The sequence below is a fragment of the Sphaerodactylus townsendi genome, linkage group LG11 (genome assembly GCF_021028975.2).
Source record: "Sphaerodactylus townsendi isolate TG3544 linkage group LG11, MPM_Stown_v2.3, whole genome shotgun sequence".
Classification (NCBI taxonomy): Eukaryota; Metazoa; Chordata; class Lepidosauria; order Squamata; family Sphaerodactylidae; genus Sphaerodactylus; species Sphaerodactylus townsendi.
Window position 1 is genome coordinate 24,158,459 of NC_059435.1, and position 27,401 is coordinate 24,185,859.

The window sequence follows — 27,401 nt, forward strand, 5'->3', positions numbered from 1 at the left end:
GCCAATGTGAGTAGTGAGTACCGATCCTGAGGGACCAGTGGCTTGAAACAGCATAAAGTGCAGTTATCCCTTCCCCATTGTGACTTTCCCCATCGCAGTTTTGATATGTCGTGGGTTGGCATAAGAAATTAAATGGGAATTTGGGGGGAGTGTTGCAGACAACACACACTGACCAGTGGACACTGCAAAAAAGTTCAGAAACTCAGAAATGAGTAAACCACGTACAGCACTGTATATAATATACCATGTATAGTATTGTACAATATCAACATATTAGTGTGCTGTGCCCTTAACCCCAGCAATGTATAAGGGATAACTGTACTTTCATATATTTGGGGCAGCTGCATATTACAGGAATCTTGCCTTTTGACGTTTCTACTCCAACAAAGCACGGGGAAGTTCGGCACAGTAGATTCATAACGCATGCAATCATTATAAATGAACTAGTTTTCCCTTACTATATGTGGAAAACGATTTCATTTATAACGGTTGCAACCCGTTATAAATCTGCTGTGCCTGAGGCCCCTTCCGCACTTGCAGAATAATGCACTTTCAAGCCACTTTCACAACTGTTTGCAAGTGGATTTTGCTATTTCTCACAGTAAAATCCAGCTGCAACGAAGACTGAAAGTGGATTGAAAGTGCATTATTCTGCATGTGCAGAAGGGACCTGAGCGGCAGCAGCCTCCACACCCAGGGGGAATGTTGCTTTTTCGTTTGCAGGAAAGGGGCGGAGCAGCCAGTCCGGGTTAGTTTCACTTTTGCAAAGGCAAGTCGGCTGCAGAGAGAGCAGCAGCCTTGCCTGTCTTGGGGGGAAGGGGGGGAGACCCCGCCCAGTTCCCTGAAATGACGTACAGGGAGGGAGGGGGGAAAGGCAGTGGGAAGGTGGCTGGCGCTTTTTCTAGGTGCGGTGGCGAAGCCGCGGTGCAAGAGCGCGGTTTGTTGACACGGAACAGCTGAGCGGCCCCGGCGTCCCGTTTGCACTTTAGAGGAGAAAGGAGCAGCTTCCTCTGCTCCTGCAGCCCAGGTAGGGCGGAGGGGAGGCGGGGGTTTGCCTTTCTCTGTCCACTCGCTTCGGGGTACGGACTAGCCGAGGCTTGTCCCGAGGAACGAAGGGAGAGGCGGGGATGCGCCGGGCAAGATGCTTGCTCCTTTGCACAGTCCTCCTCCCGACTTTAGCAGCCTCTCTTTTGCTGCACTTACCGTGCCCATTTACTAGGGAGTAAGCCGTGAAGGGGGTCAAGGCTTTCCGTAAGGTGAGGGGGGTCAGCGTTGCAGTGGGCGCCTCTTTAAAGTGCTGCAAGCCTGCTTTGCAGTTCGGTGGGGGGGACTTGCCAAAGGCGGGGCGGAAGCACAGGGGGTCGAGGGAGCGGACGGGTCAGAGGAAGGGGCAAAGTCGCATTCTTCCTACGCGTTCCTCCAAGTTGTAGTGGGCTTCGGCTGGAATTGCAAAGGGATAGTCGTTCCGGGCCGTTGTAAAATAAAAGTTCGGTGGCGCCTCAAAGACCAACAGTATTAATTAAAGTATAAACTTGTGCAAGACTGTAGATGTGTGGAGGGGAAATCGACTGGAGAAATCGACATGCATCGCGTTTGTCACCCCCCCCCGCCCTTTTGCAGGGTTGTAGAAACATTGGGAAAGTGTCACCTAGCCCTGTGGAAGGCGACCAGTGTAGCCTTAAATCTAAGTTTCCTGTCCTGATCATAAGAGGGGTTGGATTCTGGTTTTTTCTTGTACAGGAAACTTGTTGTTTGCAGCTCCCAAGAGATGCCTGGCTAGTCTCGGAAAACCACCCTTCCCTGCTGCCACCCACTTGATCAATACAGGCGGTCATCGGAGAGGGAGTAGTTGGGTTAGTTTTCCATAGGAAGAGTAAACAGGAACTATATGGTTCCTTAAAGATAATTCCAAATAGATAGGCAGATTGTGTAGTCTGGAGCAGCAAAAGAAAAAGAGGAATCCAGTGGTACCTTAAAAAACTTTTGTGATTCATGGTGCACTTCGTCAGATTCCCTTGGTGTTTTCACAAGTGTATTTTTTCCTCATGGTCAACTCACCACTGGGTTGGAGAGAGGGACTGGCCCAAGAATATTTTCATTAGCTTCCCTGGCTAAGTGGGGTTCAACCTTGGCTCTCCCAAATCTTACACTGTACCTTGCTAACTCTCTAAAGCTACTGTATGCGTATACCATTCAGTCCAGACAAGCGGTTGAGTGAACTGAGAAGGTGGATCTTTCATTGGACTTTACTTGAATGTCAGCAACTGTAATGCCACCTGAAGAAGCTTGTTTTAGTAGTCCTATCCAAATGAAAAAAAAGCCAGTTACCTACAGGTGAATCCATAAAGAAAAGACTTTGCATCCTTTCTTTCTTGATAGCTTTGTTGTTGAAGAGGAAAGTTAGATCAGTATATAGGAGACCCAGTTTCAGATTCCCATTCTTCCATGAAGGATTGGTGAGAAGGTAAAATGGGACAGGAAGAACTGGGTATGCTTGTGGAAAGAATGGAATAAAAAGGTACTTGTTAATTTAATCGTTTGTCCTCAAACACTTGAGGTATGAGAATGTAGCAAGTAACACTAATCAAAGGCCCCTTCCGCACACGCAAAATAATGCATTTTGAAACCACTTTCACAACTGTTTACAAGTGGATTTTGCTATTCCGCACAGCTTCAAAGAGCACTGAAAGCAGTTTGAAAGTGCATTATTCTGCATGTGCGGAATGAGCCAAAGAGTTTGTATGTGCATTGGTTGTTTTCAGTTTGTACTTGAATTGTCTTAATATTTCGTCAGACCTCTTAATCACTAAAGCGACATGAGGGAGTACATATTACTTTTAAAAGTTTTAATTTTGTGATAAGATATAATAGTGTTTTAGATGTTTGGGTAGAATGTGTAGTCGGGCTATCATGAGATGGGTGGGTGGAGGTGCATGTTTGAATGTATTCTCGTGCAAAAATATTTCAGATGTAGTTTTACCTTTGTAGAGTGATCTGCTTGCTTTTAACATGTCAGTTAGCAAATGCCATCAATTGTCTGGCTGTCCCAGTAATAACAATCTGAGAGGAGTTTAAAGCAAGCTTTCAAATAGCTGTAGACCCTCAGGCAGGGGCACTATACCAAAAGATATTCCTCCCACCCTGCTCGTTGGTGGGTCACAATTAAGTTGGATAGGTGTTGGCAAGTGGGCGAGTGTTTTTTTCTCCCTGTTTACTGGTTACTTTTGGAATCATGTTTGTACAACTGACTGGTAGGCCCCTTCCGCACACACAAAATAATGTGTTTTCAAACCACTTTCACAACTATTTGCAAGTGGATTTTGCTATTCTGCACAGCTTTAAAGAGCACTGAAAGCAGTTTGAAAGTGCATTATTCTGCATGTGCGGAATGAGCCAAAGTTTCTGGTGCCCTCTGACAGTGCCAACCTTAGCAGAGTTATACTCTTGAAATTAAGGCTCTTAAAAAGTATAACTCTGTTTAGATGACTGTGTTGGAACACTGAAAGCAATTTTCTAAAGTAGATTTTGGAGGGTTTTGTAAAAAGCAAAACAATAAAATATTAAGCATATGTGTTGTCTGGTATTTAACTGTTGTGTGTTTGTGTGTGTATTGTATACCCCAGGAAAAATAGTTACCTCTTTCTCTCTCAGGAAAGCACTTCCAGTAGGTATGATAATTTAAACAGAACAATCCTAAACATTTTTTTTCAGCTAAAGCAGCCTCATAAATGCAAGGCATTTAAAGAAGCCCGAAAACGTCATTGCTGTTTAGTTTCACTTTTGCAATAGGGAATGTTTTCTGCTCTGAAAGTTAGAATGCAATACATTCATCTTCTGGTCATGTAACGGCCTATTTCGTGGCATAGCTATGCTGCACAGGAATCATAGAATTATGGAGTTGGAAGAGACCACAAGGACCAACAAGTCTAACCCCCTGTCATGCAGGAAGTTGCAATCAAAGCGCTTCTGACTGATGGCTACCCAGCCTCTGTTTACAAACTTCAAAAAAGGAGGCTTATCACACTCTGAGGCAGTGTATTCCACTGTCAGAACAGCCCTTACTGTCAGAAAGTTCTTCCTAATGTTTAGGTGGAATCTCTTTTCTTTCACCTTGAATCCATTACTCTTTGTTCTAGCCCAGGGGTCTGCAACCTGCGGCTCTCCAGATGTTCATGAACTACAATTTCCATCAGCCCCTGCCAGCATGGCCAATTGGCCATGCTGGCAGGGGCTGATTGGATTTGTAGTCCATGAACATCTGGAGAGCCACAGGTTGCAGACCCCTGTTCTAGCCTCTGGAGCATCAGAAAACAAGGTTGCTCCCTGTCCAACAAGACATCCCTTCTAATATTTAAACATGGCTATCATGTCACCCCTTAACCATCTCTTCTCCAGACTAAACATACTCATCTCCCTAAGTCTTCCCTCATAGGGCATGGATTCAGGACCTTTTACCATTTTGGTTGCCCCCCTTCTGGACCCGTTCCAGTTTGTCAATATACTTCTTGAATTGTGGTGCCCAGAACTGGACACAGAATTCTAGGTGAGATCTGACCAACACAAAATAGAGTGGAACTTTTACTTCCCTTGAGACATTTAAGGCCATGGTTCATCTCCCCTGGCTGTTTGTTTAAGTTCTTTCCCCTCCCACTGTTGGGTTCTTGAACTATTTGCTCAGTTCTCTCTCTTAACCTTTGGGCTATTATCTCTTGCACTTGATGAATCCTGCCCCTCCCAAGCATTACAATTCGGGCTCTTGTGGAGCCTCCCTAGCAAAAATGTTCCTACCTACAGCCAGGAGGTACAACCCATCACTTGCCAGTAGTCCATCTTCGTGTAACAGCAGGAGGAGCCAAAATATTCCTGGCATCACCACCTGCAAAGTCAGTTGTTCACCTCCACTACTGTTCTTTCTCTCTCTGGTCTTCCACAAGTGGAATATGTTGCAGAAAGAAGAGAAATCCATTTCAACCAAAATCTATCTTGGATGTCACTACTATCCTGAATCACTTTGTAGTTCCCAAAAGCTGTGTATCTTTAAGTCCAGCGATTCTTCAACTTGAATATTTTATTGATAGATTTTTTTGCAAGTAAAATGTCGTTAAAAGAAGAAAAAAACAAGGGCAAGTTGTTGATCACTTCCTGTTATGGCTTCTTTCCTGTGGGAATCTTGCTTCTTTTTGCACATTATCAAATCAGTGTGGGTCATCTATTGACAGCAGAATCAGAAGTTGCATTTTTTTTTCTGCTCTTCAAGTACTTTTGTTATTTTACTAGTGAATACTCTTGGGCGTTTCGCCTGCGAGTGAATATGTATGACCATGGCGCTTCAGGGGCCGCGCAAAAAAACGCTTTTGTCCCCAGGCTTTTCACCGATCTCGCGACAGAGGGCTGGGAAGCGACTTTCCTGGAACGCTGGTTTTGGGAAGCCACTGCAGATAGCGAACGCAGCGGCTTCAGCTGAGCGCCCCGCTCCCTCCTTGCACTTACCTTGTCCCTGGGCCTCGCATTGCGTCAGCCGGGAGGCCTGGGGACCACGCCATACCTACCCTGCAATGCTGGGCGGCGTGCAGGTAGGTCCAGGAAGCGTGTCCCTCAGGCCACCGAAGCTGACGTGCCGGAGGAGCCCTGGGGACATCTTGAGTCGGCCGGTGTGGCGAGCTCGCGGCGCCCTGTCGTCCAGGCTCTTTCTAAGGACCGTCCGGCAGGCGGTCCCAAAGCCATTGGGTCGTGGAGTCGTGAGAAATGCGCTGGACCTAGCCGGCCTCGCACGTCTTGAGAGCTTGACCTTAAGTATTTTTAGGTGAGGGATAGGTGATTTGCCATGCAGAGCTCTGTATTTTTTTCCCCTCTATTAGGATGGAGCCTTTCAACTTTCCAAATCCCTTTGCCTATGCTGAGTACATGAAAACTCGGGGAAATGATGACTTCAAAAATGGGAACTATTCTATGGCTATTAAAAACTATGATGAAGCAATCCGTGCATTGGTTTTTTCGCATCCTGAAGCACAGTAAGTTTTTAAAAAATTATTTATATTTATACCCCATTTGTTTTTTTCCAGTTGGGACCTGAAGCTACTTTTGACCTGATTCAGTACTAGTTAAGTCCTATGTAAAAATTCACCCCAGGTCAATACTATGTGTATTTTCTTTGGACTAGGAGAAAGCAAATCCCTAGTATCTTTAGGCTGTAAAGAACATCATGAATTCTGAAGTTTAGTAAGCACAAAAATTTAAGGGACCGGGATCTGTTGTCTCCTTGAACTGTGTTCCATACATTCCTAATCCAGGAGATTAGTCCTCTGCCTCCTCCAGTCTAGGAGATAAAGGGTATCATAGCTACAAGGAAGCCAAATTTTTTTCTCTTTGCCCTCATCACTTCCATATAGGACCATGGTGGCGAACCTTTTCGAGACCGAGTGCCCAAATTGCAACCCAAAACCCACTTATTTATCGCAAAGTGCCAACACAGCAATTTAACCTGAATACTGAGGTTTTAGTTTAGAAAAAAAGCAGGTTGAAAAACAAAGAGGCCTGCCAAGCATTACTCAGACATATAGCTTGAGTGAAACAACTGCCGTGCAGCGCAAATGTAAAGGCTTCAAATGGGTGAATCATGATCCTAGGAGGGTTTACTCAGAAGCAAGCCCCATTGCCAGCAACCGAGCTTACTTCCAAGTAAAGGATCATGCCCAGGCCAGCCTAGATGTGTGTGTGTGTGTGTTTGTGTGTGGTGATTTTCCACCCCCTCCCACATGATGAACTCTGTGCACGAGTGCCCACAGAGAGGGCTCTGAGTGCCACCTCTGGCACCCGTGCCATACGTTCGCCACCACTGATATAGGACACCTAAGCCTGCTATATTAAGGTTCATGGAAGTAGGCTGGAGTTTTATATTATACTTATTGAAGTTGCTCAGCTTTGAAGGAGGCAGTTCTGCTCAGAAGAAGGAAGGAAGTCTGTTTAATTTGTTGATTTAAGTAAATTTTTATAAGATGCTTCCTCAGTAAAAGCACATACCAATAGGCTCCTATAAACATTGCATTAAAGCTGAGACGAATCCTTATATAATCTGAGAGGGTGCACTGTTGGCTTTTAAAATATTTAGCTTTATGAATAGCCCCATTCACCTTTTCAGCTGCTGAGGATGAGGGGATCACCAAAGAATATAATGCTGGAGGTCATGGGACCGGCATGGAAAAAGGTCATACATGTGATAAGGAGAGGAATTGGGCAGAACTGAAAATAAAAAATCAATTGGATCTAACTCCATATTTCTACTATTTTAGAAAATTATAAATGTTACTTTTCATTTTTAGGTAAGGTAATTCTCATGAATTCAGGCAAGAATTTTTTAAAGATATACAGCTGTGAATTGTTTCACTGTTTGATAGAGTAGTACTGACTGGAATCAATACCCTAGAACGGGTAGGGAACCTGCGGCTCTCCAGATGTTCAGGAACTACAATTCCCATCAGCCTCTGTCAGCATGGCCAATTGGCCATGCTGGTAGAAACTGAATAGAGGAGATCTGATTCATCTGGATATTTTATCCTGGAGAAAGTTCCTACCCTGCTCCCAGAAGATGTTCCTATGTTACAGTGTTCTTGGGCATTCATCTGTCTCTATCAGAGGCATAACTAGGGAACATGTAGCCCGGTGCAAAATCTGAGTTTTCTCACTTCCGCCCCATTACCCCATGATCCTAACTTAACTTTTTTTTGCAGCTTAGGGTCTTGAAGTCTAGTAGTATGGACTCTGGGGGAAGGAGGGGCCGAGGTGGAGTAGGCCGATTTTCACTCCGCATTGTGTGACTAAATGGTCTGAACCAGACTAGGACATTTGACCCCATATGTCCCCCTGGGCGGTACACCCCTGGTCTCTATGATATATCTGCCATGCTCTTCCCCACAAAACAATAGATAGTCTCTGTCAGAAGTGAGTGCTGGTGTTAGTTACTAGAAGGTGAATGTCCATGTGTTTTGATTGGTAGGTGCCTTCATAAACATTTATAATTAGAGTGCCAAATCAGTGCAGCAATCAGATCCAGGCTTAAAACAAGGGTATAGCCAACTTCCCCAGTTGAATAACTTTCCAGTCCCTGGACTGCAGTTCATGAATTGTTGAGCTGAATGATGACTTTTAAAGCTATTTCCTATCCAGAGAAAAGCATCTGTTTACAAAAGTCATAATTCCAGCCGTAAGAGTGTTCATTTGCATTAAATGAGCATTTCATTTTACGCCAGATTGTTTTTTAAAGTGTTATGTGTTAAAAGATCAGCTCTCGGAAAAAAAACCCACAAACAAAAATCTTTCTCCATCTTGATGGTTTGCAGGCAATTGTTTTTTTGTAGCCGAAGTATCAGCTGACTAGCTCAAATTTGTTTGTGGAATTCAGTGCCTTTAAACATGACTTTCTGGTTCTGATTCTCCCCCTGGGTTTTTATTTCACATTACTGCTCTAATGGTAGCCATACCTGGCAGATACTGGACCAAGGAAGACCTGCATTGCTTGGGTTTACTGCCCTAATGATTTCTGCACCTCCAAGCCTCCCTTATCCAGCCATTTCCTTGCTACAAATGCTTCATGAGATCCACTCTGTGTTTTTTCTCATTTTTAAAAAACTCCTGGCTGTATTCAGATGTATGTATAAACCTTGGTTAGTCTGGCACAAGCTCATAACAGAGTTATGTGTTTTGAACAGGCTACATTTTGGTCTGTGGCATGCCTTAAGCAGAATCTCTGGATACTATTCTAACCTCCTTTGTATCACCTGGCGACTAGCCGAAGCATGCTATGTGGAGACACAGTCTGTCAATATAGTGGGGAATATTAGCTTAGAGCAAACTGCTTATTAATGTTGTGAGAGACTAGATAAGGAATCTTTAATACCAGCGTACATGAAGATCAGCTCTCGGGAAAAAAATCCACAGAGAAGGTTCAAATTTGACAATCTTTATTGCAGGGATAAGGGGTTTACAATCACTTGGTTCAGTCAACAAACATACACACACAGAGTTCCTAATATATAGATAGGTTGGAAAATAGATTTGGAATAGAAAGGGGTATGGGATTTATGTGTAATACAACCTGATCAAAAAGTGAAGAAGATCCAGGGTTTGGAGCGTTTGGTTCCAGGGGGCAATGCATTGGACACAGCGACAAAGATGGAAAGATGGAAAGATGTCAGTGGCACTGAGCCATTGGCCCTTTGGAGGGCAGGATATTTACAGGGGGTGTCAGGGCAACTTCTGGGAGGTATCTGGATGGATTGTTTGAGAATCAACAGAGTGCACTGTAAAGTGGTCAGAAGAGGTTAGTTACAGGAGAGAATATCTGGGTTAAGATCATCAGGGGAGGCAATGACATCAGGAGTCGTCTTGTGGCTGGGAATGAGTATCTATTCAGCAGGGCTACTGTATCCTGTTGAGGACACATTCTTCCTTGGTGGTGGAGCTGAAACTGATCTGATATAGCAATCAAGCTGAGAGCATGAGAACAGGAAAACAATTCTTGGAAGTTTCTTGTAGGTAGACCTGGCTATTTCCAGAGAACAGGCTCCCCATCTCTGCAACACCATCATCACCATTTAGGCTGGCACACGGGCAGGGATACATGTGAATAAGCCTCTTCAAGTTATTCCAGGGCAGTATGGTAACACATATGTCAGCGTTTGGGCATTGCAATGGTTTGGAGTTTGTTGAAGACTTTCTCCTAAAGTCTTGATGTAGCACGTTGCGGTGGGAGGGGGCTGATGTCCAGAAATCAGGTTCACGCCCATTACAAATAGGCACTTGTTTGTTAGTGACACGCGAATGCAGCCTACAATGTTAAACAGTGCTATAATCCACGATAGCCAATTTTGGCTTACTAATAGCAAATAGAGTAAACTTACATTATATTACTAGTGTGATTTGGTTGGAATTTCACAGAGCAAATGTGTTATATTTGACACAGTTTCCTCAGATTTCATGTTCGCATGTAGAGAAAGAAGAAGAGTTTGGATTTATATCCCCCTTTTCTCTCTCCTGCTTAAGGAGACTCAAAGGGGCTTACAAACTCCCTTACCCTTCCCCCCTCACAACAAACACCCTGTGAGGTAGGTGGGGCTGAGAGAGCTCATCAGAACTGTGACTCGCCCAGTCACCCAACTGGCATGTGTTGGAGTTCACAGGCTAATCTGAGTTCCTCAGATAAGTCTCCACAGCTCAAGCAGCAGAGTGGGGAATCAAACCCGGTTCCTCCAGATTTGAATGCACCTGCTCTTAACCACTACGCCACTGCTGGATAGGGGAGGATATGCTTCTCTGGTTGTTTTTTCTTAGCAGTGATTGAAAGTGATAGCTTTGTTACATTAAAATGCTTTTCTTGCAGGAGGGTCCATGGCCGAGACATGGCTGTGTTATTGTGCAATAGATCCAATGCCTTTTACAATTTAAATAAATGGAATGAAGCTTTGATGTCAGCACAAGATAGTCTCCAGTGTGACCCAACTTACGTTAAGGTACTGTGTGCTCTATGTGGCTCACCGGGTGTTTTCAATTGTTTGTTTAAAGTTTTGAATGCCAAATATTTTCAAGCAGTGTCTGACTCTGAAGAGCATCTTATTTTCCAAAGAGAGGAGGTTAGGGTGAGCTGCTCGCTTTTCATTTTCTGTTTAAATTGACATGGAATGGAAGTTCTGACTATGTTCCTGAATTGCAGGAAGAACTTGGAATCTACATTTGTTTATGAGTGATCCCATCTAAATGCTACAGAAATGAATGGAAAGGTTATTGATACCTACAATGTTAATCTTGGTGGCTTTAGAGTTTTCAGAAATTTTTCTTGCCACATGTAATGTTGCTGCTTTATATATTATTATTACTACTACCACCACCACTACTACCACTACTACCTTTATTAGGCATATACACTGCTGCTTTATAATTACAGGTATTCTAGACAGTTGCCAACTGTGCAGTCTTTATACCCTTATAAGCAGTGGTGGGATTCAAATAATTTAACAACTGGTTGTTTACAAGCACCGTTTTAACAACCAGTTCTGCCCGAAAGATGGTCTGCGGATTCCTGCTTTGTTCCCACCACTGCTTATAAGTCTTTTGAAGTGGGTGTGACCAATAGGAGGGTGTAATTTTGTTCAGAATTGCATTGTATGGATGGCTGGGTGGGTGTGTGTACCGTCAAATCATGACCCCCATAGGGCTTTCAAGGTTAGAGATGTTTGGAGGTGGTTTGCCATTGTTCGCTTCCACGTGGGCTGAAAAAGGTATGGGAGAACTGACTGGCTAGAGATCACCTGACAGGCTTCTTAACTGCTCTTAACAACTACACTATGCTGGAGATTCAATTTCTCTGGAAGTGGGTTTAGGCCCTATAGATTTATGCTACAAAAACAAAATGTTAAGCAGCAATGTTCAAATGTTATAGCTTGCATAGAATTGAAAAGTAGCCAGTTCTTTCATGTTTCTCTATTTCAAATTCTGTACTTTTTGATGGTTGACATATTTGGTTGACAGTCGTCACATGCTGAGAAATCAACTGATTTCAAACATGGGTTTGCTTTCAGGATTTTTAACTGTAACTGCAGTTTACTCATAAAACTCTTTTGGGGCTTCCTTGAAACATTTCGGTAGCAGAACGTGGTATCTTTTCAGCTTGACAAAATATTATACAGGATATCAGTAAGAATTGCATCTTCGTGAGTAAGGAAGAAGAAGATGATTTTGGATTTATATTCCCCCTTTCCTGTAGGAGTCTCAATGGGGCTTGCAATCTTCTTTCTCTTCCCCTCTCACAACAAACACCCTGTGAGGTAGGTGGGGCTGAGAGAGCTCCAAAAAGTTGTGACTAGCCCAAGGTCACCCAGCTGTATGCGTGTGTTGGACTGCACAGCAGGCTTCAATCTGAATTCCCCAGCTAAGCCTCCCACAGCTCAGGCGTAGGCAGAGCTGGGGAATCAAACTTGGGTATTCCCTCCAGTGATTAGAGATACACCTGCTCTTAACCCTTTCTCCCTTCACTCCCTGCTCTTAACCACTAAGATCCACCTGCTCTTAACCACTACGCCACTGCTGAAGGATGTTTTAAGTATGACTGGCATTCAGGCTGAATATATGTTCTAAATTACCTATACTGGAATTAAGGATGTATGGACTAATAAATATTGCCATGTGTCTATCACTCTTCACTGGCGACGCTTTCCCACCCCCAAAAAGAGCATTCCAAGGGTTGCAGGACCTGCATGGATGAACAGCCAGTCCAGTTCTCCAGTTATAAGCTTCCTCTCACCACCTTCTCGCCATGCTGTGCTGTCAGAGGTGAGGCAGGTGGTGATTTTTCAGTAGTGGGACTCACCTTTGTTATGTGCTTCCCATTGAGGCTGCTTTGGGGTCTGTATTACTCTGTTTTACATGCCTGGGCAAAGCCCTTCTGTCTCCCAGGTTTTTATTTTAACAGGTTGACCTCTTAGCATCATCTTTATAGTGTATTTTAGTCTGAAAAATGTTAATTCATTTTAAGCTGCCCAACAGTTTTTGATTTTATGCTCTGACTGGGGTTTTTTAGTTAACAGATTTCAGTGCTTTGTTATTACAATGGCTTATTTTGTAAGCTGCCTCAGACAGGTTGCCCTGGCACCTTAAAAGATTTCTAGATAACTAAACAGCCACAAGAGTTGGCCATGTACTGCAAGGTCAAGAGGTTAGGACAGGGAAGTGAAATGCGTCCCTTCCTTCCCTTTTTCCATCAGGAGCTCTTATTTTGCTGAAGGAAAGACTTTCAGTTTCATCCCATTGTCTCCCTACACAGTTGTTCTTTACTGTTCACTCCTTTGATCTTTGTCCAGGAAGGAAGGCCATTATGCACTTGCTGTTAAACTGCTCGGCTTGGCCAAATCTATTCATATTTCGCTGAAATATAATGATTTTTCCCCTTTTAGGGCTATTACAGAGCCGGTTATTCTCTGATTAAATTTGCTTGGCGTCTCCCTAGGCATGAGCTAGCTAATCATTACAGCAGGAGCTTGAATTTTCTCCTGAGTTCATCAGATGTGGTTCAAATTTCAGAGTTTATAGTTGGCATCTTTTCAAGTACGAACAGTAAGTAAACATCAGAAACTATATTTTAAGTAGACGGTTTCTGTAAGGGTAGATTATAAGGCTGATGACCCTGTAGAAGACGACAGTCTACTTTATTCTTTGTAAAATGGATTTTTGACTACTGTTAAGTTGTAGTTGATGCTTCTGCAGTTCCCTTTTGTTTTAAGTTATTTGTTCTGATTGAGCAAGAGGGATGCATGCATCTGTGTTACCTGTTGAAGATGTTTCTCAGGTTCTGTGACCTGATGTCCTGAATCATAGGGTCAACGAGATACCATGTTAATCTGTTCAAGGGATCACCTATTTCAGGGGTCTGCAACCTGCGGCTCTCCAGATGTTTATGGACTACAAATCCCACCAGCCCCTGCCAGCATGGCCAATTGGCCATGCTGGCAGGGAAGACTGATAAGACTTGTGAAACCAATCCATGAGCTATCTGGAGAGTTTCGCAGGTTGCAAACCCCTGACCTATTGGTCGCTGTATTGTTTGCTTGATACAGGTGGGTAGTGGAGATAGTAAGAGGGTTCCTGCAAGCCCAAGACTTTCTCTTCCTTACACCAGACTGAGTTCAATGATGTTTGAATAGGTCTGAATGCTATCTATTTATATGAGAATTCACTTCATTTATACCTTGCCTTTCTCCACAGTGGGAGACCCACAGAGTCTTCCATTATTCTTCTCTGCTCAATCCTCACAACACCTTGTGAGTTCAAATAGTTTGAAAGTCTGTGATTGGCTCAAGGTTACTCAGCAAGTTTACCTTCAGAGCAGATATTCGTACCTGGCTCTCCTAGTCTGACACCCTAACCTCTAGCAATTTGAAAAATGCATAATATGGTTCTGGGTAGATAATTTGAATTTCTTTATACTCAGTGTTTAACATCCTTTTATGTTTTATCAGTGTCGTAATCTTTTCAGTACACAACTTTGTTGTAATCTTGAGCTTCCTTTCCCCCCTCTTAGATGTAAGAACTGTTACCCCACAGATTTTAGCTGTCGCTACGGGAATTGTGAGAGAAAATTTCAGTCGAACAGTTTGGCATCATGTGATTGAAAAGCTGGTCAAAAGGGAGCAATGGCAGGTAGGCTGATATTTTGTACTTACGTCGTTTAAATGTTGACATCTTGCTTTTCTGAAGCTCAGGGTGACTTTACAAACAAGATAAGTTTCAAATTATGTGGCTATGAAATCTTTTTGATAACTGGGATCAGATATTCGTTCTTAATTTAGATGCCTACTACTGTTTAGAATGTTTTGTTCATACCCATTATGGCTGGAGAAAGAAGGACATAAATCAGATACTTCTGCAAACTTGGAGGGACCCCCTAGGTCAGTGGTGGCGAACCTATGGCACGGGTGCCGGAGGCGGCACTCAAGAGCGGCACTCTGTGGGCACGCACACCGTCACTCTGGCGGCACTCAGGCCCACCATCACTCAGGCGCACCGTCACTCAGGCGGCACTCAGAGGCGGCACTCTGTGGGCACGTGCACCGTCACTCCAGGCGAAGCTGCCACAGGGACATCAGAACAAATGTCCCAGGTGGCTGCCATTCAGTCATTCGGTGGAGGGGGGAATAGCCACCCACACCCCTCCTCCCTGATTCCGCGCTCCAATCCCCGCCTGTCTTTTAAGACAAAAGGTGTTAATGTATGAGTTGTTTTTTCTAAACTAAAACCTCAGTATTCAGGTTAAATTGCCGTGTTGGCACTTAACTATAAATAAGTGGGTTTGGGGTTGCAGTTTGGGCCCTTGGTCTCAAAAAGGTTCGCCATCACTGCCCTAGGTTGACCAAAAAATCTGAAAACCTGAAAAAAATTACATGGTGCATGCATGAGCAACGGACTTACCTCCTGTGTCTGGAGGACCTGGGAGCCACTCCAGGCCCAACAACAGAGTTCAGGAGATGCTCTGGGCCTGCCAGGTAAGCAGTAGGGAGAGAATGGGATTCCCCCTGTTAGGCTTGTGGGTCCCCACTTGCCGTTCTTGTAAACCACTGTAGCAAAAATCATCTCCCATGCTGGCAAAGCACAGCAAACCTCTCCTCTAGCCCCCACCAATGAGCACATAATGTTTTTTTATTCCTTTAAAAATTCTCTCCAATGGGGCTCATCATGTTTCTTCCCCAAGAGGTGGCCACTGCTGTCCAAGCAAATAGCATTGATAATATTCTCAGAATTGGTGGTGGCAGACTCCCAGCTCTTGAATCAAAGTTTGTGGATGGCATCTGTGAATGCTGAAGTGTTGCTTGAAAATAATGGTGCAGAGGAAAGTAGAGCATGTGGAATAGGCGGTGCTCCTTTCATCCCATGTGCATCACACACTGTTCTGACCCAGGGTTTCTTTCTTGCTGGACGTAGCAAGGAGACGGCAAAAGTAGGAAATTACTCTGCCCGCCCCATGGGTTACTCCTGCTGTGGTTTGGCTGCTGCACTTTTCTCCCACAATTCCAGGACAGTTTTCTCAAGTCGAAGCAAAAAAAAATAAGGTGTGAGCTGGGAATTGCTACCATCCCCTCATGGTGTAGTCTGATGACTACTGACTGGACAAGTGCAAAAGCAGTACTCAAGTTTATTTTTAAATTATGATTGGACTAAGAAGTCCAGGACAAAGGCTCAGTAAAAACTAATATTACAAAACGTAGAATCTTGCATTACAATCCTACTGTCTTTCTAATTTAAAGGCATTCCTGTGCAAAATAGAAATCTATTCTCAGGATCCTGTAGGAATGGGGGTTCAGATATTAAGAACATAAGAACAAGCCAGCTGGATCAGACCAGCTGGATCCATCTAGCCCAGCATTCTGCTACTTGCAGTGGCCCACCAGGTGCCTTTGGGAGCTCACATGCAGGATGTGAAAGCAATGGCCTTCTGCTGCTGTTGCTCCTGAGCACCTGGTCTGCTAAGGCATTTGCAATCTGAGATCAAGGAGGATCAAGATTGGTAGCCATAGATCGACTTCTCCTTCATAAATCTGCCCAAGCCCTTTTTAAAGCTATTGTGGTGTGCATGTGTGTTTTCCCTCCAAAGTATAGAAGTTCCTCATACAGAACCTCAGGATGATGCTGGCACTAGGATCTGGATTGAATTCCAAGCTGACAAAATATTGCTGTAGAATGTCTTCCTGTCACTTCTCTCAGTGTCACTAGGATATCACAGTCTTTAAGTACTGAACTGGTTTCTTGGAAAAAACCCTGTGATCTGCAAAAAAATGACTTTCAGAGTGAATTTCAAAGTGAATGTGTAAAATGGCCATATGCTCACAAATATTTTTCCCTCTAGGCTTGTCTGTTGTTGGCATCTGAAAAGGACAGGTTGCCAAGGAATCTGCGAGTCACCAATTTACCATTGAAAGATCTGTTTGATGTGAGTCCAAACTTTCTAATAGAAGACCTTTCTTTTGGGACTGGTTGGCAAAATCAGAAAATGGATTTAGCATAAGTAGCAGGTATTATAGGTGATGTGTAGGTGTTTAGCAACTCAGAAGTGGTTGCACGTAGCACAACCCCCCCCCCCCATTCTCCTAAATGAGAAAAATCTGCAGAAAAATTGTTGGGGGGGGGGGGATTTAGTGGGAGATCCAAGAAAGTGGATCAAATATTTATTTGTTGTTGTGAATATCCTTTACACTGATTTATACTAATTTTGCATGCATCTGGGGAGTTTACCATATATTTTCTGTGGTTTAAACTAGAAATACGTTATGTTTGGCTCGTATGAGAGAATGGAAAGGGTACCCAAACTGGTAGAATGGCTGATCTCCATGGGAGCAAACATAAACAGTGTTGGCGCTTATCCTCTTCATGCAGTCATCAAACTTTGCATCAATGCAAGTAAGTGCAAAAAGCAGTCTTCTCTAAGCAAGGAGCTGCCTGAATGATTCTGCAGAGTATTTGAAGACTTAATTTGATGCTTGTGTTTGTGGTGTGAGTGTCAGAAACAGCACTGACCCAAGAGTTGGTTGCTCTGTTGGGCCAAGTTAGAAAACTGATGGGTCTCCCAAGCCTGTTTGGCTTGGCTCCATAGCACTGCTGTCTAGCTTATCAAACAAAACTCTGTTGTTCGATCTAGTAAATAATTATTCTAAAAAGCTAGTCAATAAAGCGTACTGTAGAGTGTCATTTCTACATACTTTGGTTTTGGCTGTGGTCCCCTTGATGAAAAGAATGGCCGCTGCTGTCTGACAGAGAGCTCTACAATGAACTGTGTTATACACAGAATAGGTAGAATTAAATGTAAAAAGTTTAAATTTAAATTAATTATTTGATTTATAAACCACGCTGCCCTTTCCTGCCCTCCTTGATCATGATAAATGTACCACACAAAACTTGCTCTCAGACCAATGGCAAATGCTTCCGTATTTTACATTATTTAGAAGGAAACCACCTTTTCAAATGGCTACTTGACCATAAGCCTGAATTAAAGGCTCTTATCAACCAGCAGAATGAGGATGGGTCCACAGTTCTTCACATCGTAGCATCGCAGACCAGAGGGTATCCTTTTAAAAGTAAGTTAAATGCCATTAGGAACTTACCGTTGCTGTAAGCTCTGTTCACTTCCTGTGACGTGGAATTTTTTTCAGCTTTCAGCTTCTCCTATCCTTTATCATAATCTGTATCGTAACGGTTGTTATCAGAATGCTTAAAAGTAAAAATTAAATAAAACTGGTGTGTTGTGGGTTTTCCAGGTTGTGAGGCCACGTTCTGCTGGAACACGGCCTTACAACTTGGAAAACCCACAACACACTAGTGATTCCGGCCATGAAAGCCTTCGACAATACATTAAATCAATCTGGTTTTCTGCGAGAGTGCCGTGTCAGTTACCAACCATGGCAGTGTTATAAAAAATTCTTTTATGAAAGTTGCTAGTTTTCTATAGGAAGGAAGTTATGAACTCAAGGAACAGCCTCTAGCAACAGTGCCATTGTGAAACAGAGCACCAGTCAGGGACCATGCTTAGATGATTACATAAAACCTCCTGTTCTTCCAAGTAAGGAGAAGATTTGGCATCCAGACTCTGCTGTAATTACCAATAAGAATTTTGCTTTTGTGTGATTATTTTAGTGAAGAGTTATTTCATACATTTACATAAGCACTGTGTAATAAATGTTGCTGGGATTTATTGTGACTGGTTTGCCTTTCTTTCTCCTTGGGGTCTTGTGTAGATTGAGCTTGTTTAGAAACTCAAGGATACTCTGAGTCTCCAAAGCAGTTGCAGTTCTAGCATACTTGCTTGCAAGCACAGCATCAGAGCTCTCCCTGTGTCTTTCCATGGAGTTTAAAGGTTTATCTTTTTTAGACAATGGCCCACAAATTGCTGCTAAGCTTGGTGGCCTGCTGTAAAATCTGATCCTACCACAATATTTTCTGTAAGTACAATATATGTCCCAGGCCAACTGGGCCATATAACTATGCTCATAAGATCACATTGTAAGAAGTTCCCCTTCTTCCTCTGAAGGGAGGAGTGAGGAAATCGGATAATTGAGCCCTTCGGGGATAGGCGGCCTATAAGTTTAATAAAATAAAAAATAAATAAATAAAAATAAATAATTAACAACTTTCTTCTGATCTCCTTGTTAGAGGATACAGAGACAAACATAAGTTAATTAAAACTTGCAAGTTTATTCTGTAGACATTATACTTAGCAGCAGCGTTTTTCTTTGCAGTTACATTTAACACTTAGAGAATGTATAACACAAGTAACTATGTACAGGTCTGTTACAACTTGTTTTGCCTTGTTGATATGAACAAGGGGTTCAGCACAGGACAGGAGTGTCTGAGGTCGATTCTGCACTGTCCAAATATCCTGGGTGGAGCAAGGGAAATCTCCCAGTTTGACCAAGAAGTTTGCACGGTTCCCGCTCCTAAAGCGGGTTTGTCCCGCGATATTTCCCTCATCCCGGGTTTGTCAAAAACCGCTAAAATTGCAATCTTTTCCCAAAATCCAGCATGCAATCGCTTCCATGTGAATGCCACAGGATCAAAACTGATTTATTTTTCCCACCCCATCACCTGATCTTCCCGCCTTACATCATGTTGGTTTCATTTCTGCTGAGTTGCAGGCTGCCCTTTTTGGAACGTTCCCCAAGCAAGTTTTCTGCCCTTTGACAGCTCTTCCAGGAGTCAGGCAAGCGAGCCCATGCGGGAAAGGCCAAGCGTGCACCCTGTTCCCGCTCGCTCTCGCCAGGCGCCACTTGCTAGCTGAGCCACAGCTTGGAGAGCCCAGCCTCACAACTCCAGGCTCACATTCCCAATGGGGTGCTGGCGGGGAGGGGTGGGGGAAGCGCCTGCCTGGCAGGATGCTCTCACCCCGTGACAGCCCCCAAGACTAGTCAAATGTTGTTTGGTATATTGGGGGGGGGGGGCGCGGGGTGAGCGTCTCGTGCTGTGGTTTCCTTCACACCTTTAAATGTGGATGGGACATAGTGCTCTGCCCAGTATGGGTCAAAATTTTTTACTTTGTACAGCGCAACGTGCTTGCTGTGTTGCTCCCTGCCGTGGTTCCTTTCCAAAGCTAGAGAAAAGGTGTGTGTGTGTCCTGCTTGGTTTTCCTGTGGTTGCTGTGAATCCGCCATCCAGAAGCGTTGCCTTTGGGTGGGAGGGAAGAGCCAATCAGAATGCAGCACACCGGGGATGTTTGAGCATGCATGCTGCATCTACTTTGTAAAAACAAAAAAATCCGGGCTCTTGCAAAAGAAATTGGAGTGTTTCCTCCCAGTCTTAACTCAATTCCTTCATGGAAATGGGCACCCATGCGAAGGGAGAAACCAGGATAAAATATACCTGGATTTTTAAATACTGAATGTAACTTGGTATTATGTTGTGTGAAATCGACATGAGATTCTTTACTTGACCACATAGGTATAGAGGCAGTGGTGGGATTCAAATAATTTAACAACTGGTTGTTTACAAGCACCGTTTTAACAACTGGTTCTGCCGAAGTGGTGCAAACCTGCTGAAACCCACCACTGGATAAAGGGTTTTTATACCTCCTAAAATGTACAACTATGAGAGAACTGGATAAAAAAGGCAATAATGAAATCCCAGGTCCCCCTGAGAGTAGCTTCCTCTTGAAAATACCTCAAATCATGAGCTATCCATCAGTATTTTCTTCCCTAACTTTTGTGGTTTTCCTTCCTCCGTAGGGATCTCTGAAATGCTCTACTATGTTCCCTCCTGTCACTGCTAAATTTCCCCTTAGTACCCCGTCCTTTGACTGCTAGTTCCCTTCTAGCCAACAATTGTCAGCTCCCCCTTGTTCTATTTTCCTCCACATCACACATAAATACTTTTCACTTTTATTTTCTAACCCAGCAGGAATTTAGACTCATTATTACATCTATAATTGTTCAGCCTGATCTACCTCACAGGGCTATTGTGAAGATAAAACAGAGGAGTAAAGAAACCTGAACTCCTGGAAGGAAAAGATTTAAAAAGTGAGAATAATAAATAGACACCTCTCCTCCTGAAAGGAAACAATAGCATTTAATGTTAGGAGCATTCATTTATTTCCTGTAATATATTTTCTCCGCATGAAAACTGAATAGAAAGATCTTCTGTTTATTTCCTGTTCAATATCATAGCAATTCTTAAGTGACAGAATGAGGAAAATATTTACTATAGAAATTAAGTTATTCTGATCTCTGTGTTGGAAAGAGCTCCTCTGTTCGATAGCTCAAAAGCAAGGGTAACATGTGGTGTGGTTTAAGTAGAATGAGAATTTCTGTGATGGGTGGGACCACAAAAGTTAAATCCCATGGTATGGCCTCTTATGTCAGTCTGGAACTAGTTTGGACAACCCCTGTTTGCAGTTCCTTGATGACTGTATTTTGAACAAACAAACAAGGTCTTTAGCCAAGTGAAACTGCGGAACATTTGTGTTTGTAGAAGATTTTCAATTCAGCCCCTGTCCGTGTTTACTTTGAAGTAAGCTACATTGAACCTAGTGGGCATAATAATAACTAAGCAGTTATCAAGTTGCAAATGATAGTTCCCTCAGAGACTTTTCAAGGCAGGAGATGCACAGAGTGACTTTATCTTTGCCTTCCTCTGTGAAACTCCTCCCACTTTCCTTGGTGGTTTCCCAATCAAGTACCAACCAACCAGCCCTACTTAATTTACAAGTTTCAGTAAGCTTGGGTTAATTGGGACTAGTCACCCTGCTTAATGGGGCATACTCTCAGGTAAATGTGTGCTGGCTTACTGCCTAACCCATGGTCTTCTGTATGTTTACCTGGGAGTAAGCCAGTTGAACTCAGTAGAGCGCACTTCTGAGTAGCACATACTTTCTACAATTTTCCTGTCAGGGAAGTGGGGGCAGGGGAAGGAGTTGGCAGTTGCTGCTGTATCAACTCTTAGACTACCCCTTTCCCCTTCATGCTTCTTCCTTCTGTTCCAGGTCACTCTAATTGCAAATGCTGCAGAATGCTGAGTTTTAAGGTTCAAGTCTGCAGCAGATACTTGATACACTGTCCTTTTGCAAAAATCAGGCTTGTTTAAGGTGGGGTGGGGGCTTACATGTGAATAGGAAGCATCCTGTGACTCCTCCTTGGGGATTTCCCCCCCCCCCCCCCCCGCCCGCGCGTTCCTGCAATGAGAAGCTTCCTTCGCTTCTAGAGTTTTGGTTTTATAGAAGTCTGTTTCTAGATGGGTCTGCAACCTGCGGCTCTCCAGATGTTAATGGACTACAATTCCCATCAGCCCCTGCCAGCACAGCCAATTGGCTATGCTGGCAGGGGCTGATGAGATTTGTAGTCCGTGAACATCTGGAGAACCTCAGGTTGCAGACCCCTGTAGCTAGTTATCTTTAAAAAAAAAAACTTGAAATTTTTCTTTAGTCCACTGGGTGGCGCTGGGGAAACAGGTTTCAATTCCAGGATGATGGAATAATTCATTCAGGTTCTCATTTTCTAATATGCACGGGGTTTATTAACCCAACTGGCTACAATGACCTGTTCCTTCCCTCACTTGCCCAATGAAAGTCATCCTTGTAAACATAAGATGTTTTTATGATTGAAAAGTTAGAATTCCATGATGAATGAGTACATAGTTATCACCAAAAGGAAGTGGAGGAATGGAATGGAGTTCTTGAGTCGAGCCTTCGCTTGGGTACTTTGCTTGGTTTTTTAACCTACCACCATCACAGCTCGCCCTCATCTTTTGGGTCAGTCCAGAAAACAGCTTTGGGCATACTGTAAGCTGTGGGTTGTGTCAGTTTTCAACTTTATCTACAGTAGTTTCCAACATGTATATAAAACTGCTAGGAAAGATCCCTCACAGCTTTCTGACTTGTGCATTTAGTAGTGATTGAATCATTGTGTATCAAATGTGTTTGCTTACTTGAGGTAAATGTAGCGTACTTCTTCTCTTCTGTGACTGGATATATGTACTTGTAATGGGTGGGACATAATTCCAGATGCACCTTCTGTGTGTGTTTGAAATCACAATTTGAACTAATGTACAGCACTGCACTTACCTGTGCAACTGTAGTTCCTTGAGTGGGTTTCTGTGCAGCCCCACTTTGGGACTGCTCTGGTGCAGGCCTGCCACAGAAAGATGTACAAGCTTCCTGTCCGCTCTGCATAACTTTACGAAAAGGTAGGTCTTGCTAATAGGCATCCGGAGGAATATAAAGGCTATTTTATCAAAGTTCTCTGTTTCCCGGTGCAGACAATAGTTCTGTCAAAACCGGCAGCAGTTCTTTAATAAGATTTAAAAATGCTGCCAGAGAATTGGACTTCTTTACAGTACGGGTGCATGCTGCTCCGACTTCTGCCAGAAAAAGCACAACCCCACTGACTTTGAGAGCCAATGTGGTGTAGTGGTTAAGAGCAGGTGGATTCTAATCTGGAGAACCGGGTTTGATTCCTCATGCTTCCACCTGAGTGGTGGAGGCTTATCTGGTGAACCAGATGTATTTCTGCACTCCTACATTCCTGCTGGGTGACCTTGGACCAGTCACAGTTCTTTGGAACTCTCTCAGCCCCACCATCTCACAAAGTGTCTGTTGTGGGGAGAGGAAGGGAAAGGAGCTTGTAAACCACCTTGAGTCTCTTTACAGGAGAGAAAGGTGGGGTATAAATCAAAACTCTTCTTCTTTAACCTGAAAAGGGTATAGAAGCACTTGCTTCAGCTCTGCTGATTCTTCACCTCACATCAAGTCTCAGGCTCTGTGAGGTATTTTTTTTTCAAGATTGTGAGCTTTTAACTTATTGGTTTCTAGGGTTTTGCTTCTGAAATTCTTTGCAACTTGACCCACATTCTTTCTGTCCAACTGAAGGACATACTTGTGCGGCAGTCTCTGTGCCCCCAGTTTAATGCTCTATAGCAGGCAGGGATCAGATGAGGGGCTTACGTGTCTTGGTGGAATGTGGAAAATGAATGGATGTTGAATGCACTTTGGACCATTTTCAAAACTGCTGTATAGCAATTGTGTTCTGTTTCTGAAAGTGTCAGCTTCCAAATGTGAACATGCAACGAGACTCTACTTCTGTTATGAATCAACACGGTTTTATATTCATGTATGTGTTTGTACCTTAGATCAAATTGAAGATGTGGAGATGCTTCTAAATGCTGGGGTGGATCCAAGGATCCGTGACGGCCACTCAAAGTCTGCCGTAGATATTTTCAAAAAGAACAAGAGGTTCAGGCCTGTAGAAATCATCAATAAGTACATGGAGAGAAATGCCTCATTTTCTGAGAAATCATCAGGTGAGCTGCCTGTTCTGTTCGCTCAAATGTGCAGAAAATGTACCCTTTGTTTGCAATAGCCTACTGCAGAGATAGCACTTAAAAGATCTGGGACACAGAACTGGAACATTCTCCCCTCATCCAGTCTTCTCCCTGTGTGAATTTCCTCAACTGTGCCACCCCTTTTAAGCACCAGACCTTGTCATTACATTCTTATGCATATAAAACTTGGTTAATACTAACCAGGATGTGCTTATGGAAAGGTGGTAAATTTGGAAATAAGAGGAGTGAATTGAATTTAGCTAGGAGACGCCAAAAAATGTTCAGTCTATTGTTGAACTGCTGTATTCCAAATCTATGAGGGTCTCCCCTTCCAAGCGAAAAAGTGTCATCACCAGTGGTAGGATCCAAAAATTTTAGTAACAGGTTCCCATGGTGGTGGGATTCAAACAGTGGCGTAGCACCAATGGGGCTGGGCGGGGCACGACGGGGGCGGGGGCGGGCATTCCGTGGGCGGGGCATTAATAATTTCTCTGTTACTGTAAAAAACTCTTACTGTAAAAAAAAGTTCCTAATTTCCAGCTGGTATCTTTCTGTCCATAATTTAAACTCATTATAGCAAGTCCTATCATTCACTGCCAACAGAAACAACTCCTCTAATTGACTGCCTGTCAAATACTTAATACTTTCAAATACTTAATTTTGTTTCTAGAAATCAAAAGAAGGATACTTTCCTTAAACAAGGAACTTTACTATATTTCTAAAACATGTTTTTAAAACAGCCCAACAGGGAGAATTATCCCGTTTTCTACCTTCGCTAACCAGCCACATAGGAAACAACAGAACTTTATGATTTCTGGACCTAATGGAATTTCTAATGGAAAAGCAGACCCAATTAGTAACCCCCTCTCGGCACACACAAATAATTACTAACCCACTCTCGGGAACTGGTGAGAACCTGCTGGATCCCACCTCTGGTCATCACTGTGTTTTTCCATGTTGTTCAGTTGCAGAACAGACTGAAGCAGAATCCCCCCCGGCTTCTGCTACTTTGCTTCAGGAGGTTTTTGACCAGTTTGAGAAATTTTGCCACTCGGAACACAGCGCGCACGTCACCAACCTGCTAGAGCATAAATCTGTTCGGAAGCTTCTGAATCAGCTGCCTACAGTCAGAGGTGTGGTGTGTTTCCTCCCTTGAAGTATTCGATAGAAGCTAGTGGTATATTTCTGGTTTCTGAAATGGAATAAAACCCAGTCTTACCTGGTAGTCAATATTTCTGTGAAGTGCCTTCAACCTGTATAGAGAAGCTGCAGGATGAATGTTAAGTATTATTATTGACTGAATTATCAGCTGCTTTGTGTGTATTTTATTTAATTTATTTATTTTTTGGATTTTTATACCGCCCCATCCCCGAAGGGCTCCGGGCGGTGTACAACACAAAAGGACAACATAATCAATTAAAACATTTAAAAGCAGCGAAACCATAAAGCATATCTAATAAATATAATAAGGGACAATAAAATAAATGGCATTCAACAGTCTACTACTATAACTCCCGTTTCTCCCTCAAAAGGGAGGAGCAGTGGCGTCCAACGTTCCAATTCTAAAAATTCCCTCCCCCTCCAAAAGGGAGGAATGGCGAGTCTAGGATGACAATTGGCCCAGATGTCAGGGCCAAAAAAGGGGGGGGCACCTTCAACGGCTGGTTCCTCCAAAGGCCCGTATGGAACAGGCTCCGTCCTTTACAGGCCCTCGCGAAGTGAACTCACGGGCAAGGGTCCCTTGAGGGCCCGGTTGTGGGGAGGAAGCTGTTCCACCAGGCCAGGGGCCAGAGCCGTGAAATGCTCTGCAGGCCCACGTGTGGAGGCTCCAGCCGTTGTCGCTTCGAGGGCCAGGGACCACCAGTAGATTGGCCTCTCCTGATCGAAGAGTCACTAGCTTGGGTTTCGTAGCATAAAACCCTGACTAATGTGGTCCAGATTCACTGAACACAATGGCAGCTTCTCCACATTAATATTTGAGTGGAATTGATGTAGCAATTCGAGTCTTTGCTGCAATTTTTTAAAGGTCCTTCCCTGGACAGCAGACTTTGGACCTTTAAAGGTGCAGCGAAAGCTGACCAGCTGAGTGGAGGAGCTGCGGCATCGTATTGCATCAGTGGATTATCAAAAGGAGACAGGCTTTGTCACCCTTGTCTCACTTAAAGAGTCTTTCAGTGTTTGCCAAGAAGTTTGACGTACCTTGGACTTATTTGTGATTTAGCGTTTATAATACCTTTGTAATGGGAGAGGGTTCTGTATCCCTACCACAAAGGGAAACTCTCTAAGATGCTGGGGATGAAACAATGGTGTGTTCAGCACATTGTTCTTATCTTAAAGAGATGGCAGAGGAAACAACACATTTCCTGATTTTTTGGGTGACTTTTTGAGAAGGCTTTTCTAATGTTTGCTTTTGTGGTGTATTGTTTTCAACGACTTCCACATGCCCCTTTCTCTTAGCAAAAATATGCTCCTGTGCTTATTTTTGTGCAATAATGTGTAAGTAACAACTAATGTGTAAGTGATACCATTATCATGCTAATCATTCCCTGAGAGGCTATAAGAAGGCCCCCAGGTAAAGTGGTGCTAGAAAAGCAGTTGAAGTAAGTATGCATTGACATTACAGAAAATCTAGAAAATGTTGCAGGGAAGTACTTAGAAAGAACGATAAAAGCTGCTGAGCTGCAGTTGGTCTGGTAGTCTGCAAGTCATTGATGTACAAAAATGCAGATCTGGTTTTTGGAAACTTCAGGGGGGGGGGGGAACCCCTAGGGACCAGTTTTACTTAACAGATTTTTTTAGCCCGTGTTCCTCATCTGAACTGTGGTTTTGAAGTACATTTTCAAACTTGCTTTAAAAAGGAATCTCATTTGCTATAGTTGGCAAATGTAACATTAAATGAGCAGCAAAAGAGGGGGAAGTTGCAAAATGAGTTTTGGAGCGGGGGGGCGGATGAGAGAGAGCTCAAATTTGTGATACTGGTGCCCAGTTCGCTAACTGTGGTCTAAACTGAGTCATACTAGTGCTACTACCGTCAGTGGTAAGCCAGCAGGGTCAATGTGGAATGCAAGAGAGATGAATGATGCGATTGAGTCCTGTTCCCCACCCTCCCTGCCAAAGGCTGCCAATCAGACAGCACCACACGGCCAGTTTCAGAATGGAAGAGCAACTTATATGTTTGTGCCTCTGAAGTTTGGTTCTGTTGACTTTCTATTCTGACCGTGGCTCCATCTTGTGTATGTCGACAGAAATCCCTGAAGAGGTGGTCTGTGACATCCCTCCTGCCTTCAGTAGCAACCTGATAAAGCTGTTGATAAAGAAGAAAAAGTGGCATGAAGTTCTGTTGCTGCTGACCCGGAAGGCCACGAAGGAGATGACGCCAGGAGACGGTCCTGTTAAAAACTGCAACCTCTCTGATCTTGACATTGGCACCATCTTGAATTGTATGGGCAGGAGTGATGAGCTACGAGTACAGCTCATACGATGCCTGATAGATAGAGGAGGTAAAAACTCCTGGATGCTGAAATGTTATACAGAAAATCTGAATCTATTCTTGACCAAAACAGATGTCT

The 27,401-nt window shown here is 43.5% G+C and overlaps 1 protein-coding gene across 3 annotated transcripts in view; it reads left to right on the top strand.

Annotated features, from left to right (window-relative positions):
• The first annotated feature begins 907 nt into the window (after positions 1 to 907).
• The window catches only part of TRANK1 (tetratricopeptide repeat and ankyrin repeat containing 1), a 55,530-nt gene continuing 29,036 nt past the window's right edge, over positions 908 to 27,401 (top strand). The window contains exons 1-11 of one of the 3 annotated variants that reach the window (XM_048511597.1): positions 908 to 1,027; positions 5,859 to 6,011; positions 10,376 to 10,505; positions 12,942 to 13,101; positions 14,066 to 14,184; positions 16,385 to 16,468; positions 16,797 to 16,935; positions 17,478 to 17,609; positions 23,641 to 23,811; positions 24,798 to 24,965; positions 27,078 to 27,332. In XM_048511597.1, coding sequence (XP_048367554.1) covers positions 5,860 to 6,011; positions 10,376 to 10,505; positions 12,942 to 13,101; positions 14,066 to 14,184; positions 16,385 to 16,468; positions 16,797 to 16,935; positions 17,478 to 17,609; positions 23,641 to 23,811; positions 24,798 to 24,965; positions 27,078 to 27,332 — 1,510 coding nt within the window. In that variant the 5' untranslated portion in view covers positions 908 to 1,027; position 5,859. Of the gene's footprint in view, positions 1,028 to 1,158; positions 1,257 to 5,858; positions 6,012 to 10,375; positions 10,506 to 12,941; positions 13,102 to 14,065; positions 14,185 to 16,384; positions 16,469 to 16,796; positions 16,936 to 17,477; positions 17,610 to 23,640; positions 23,812 to 24,797; positions 24,966 to 27,077; positions 27,333 to 27,401 lie in introns of those variants that run through there. The other 2 variants (XM_048511596.1, XM_048511598.1) reach the window with 2 other exon arrangements.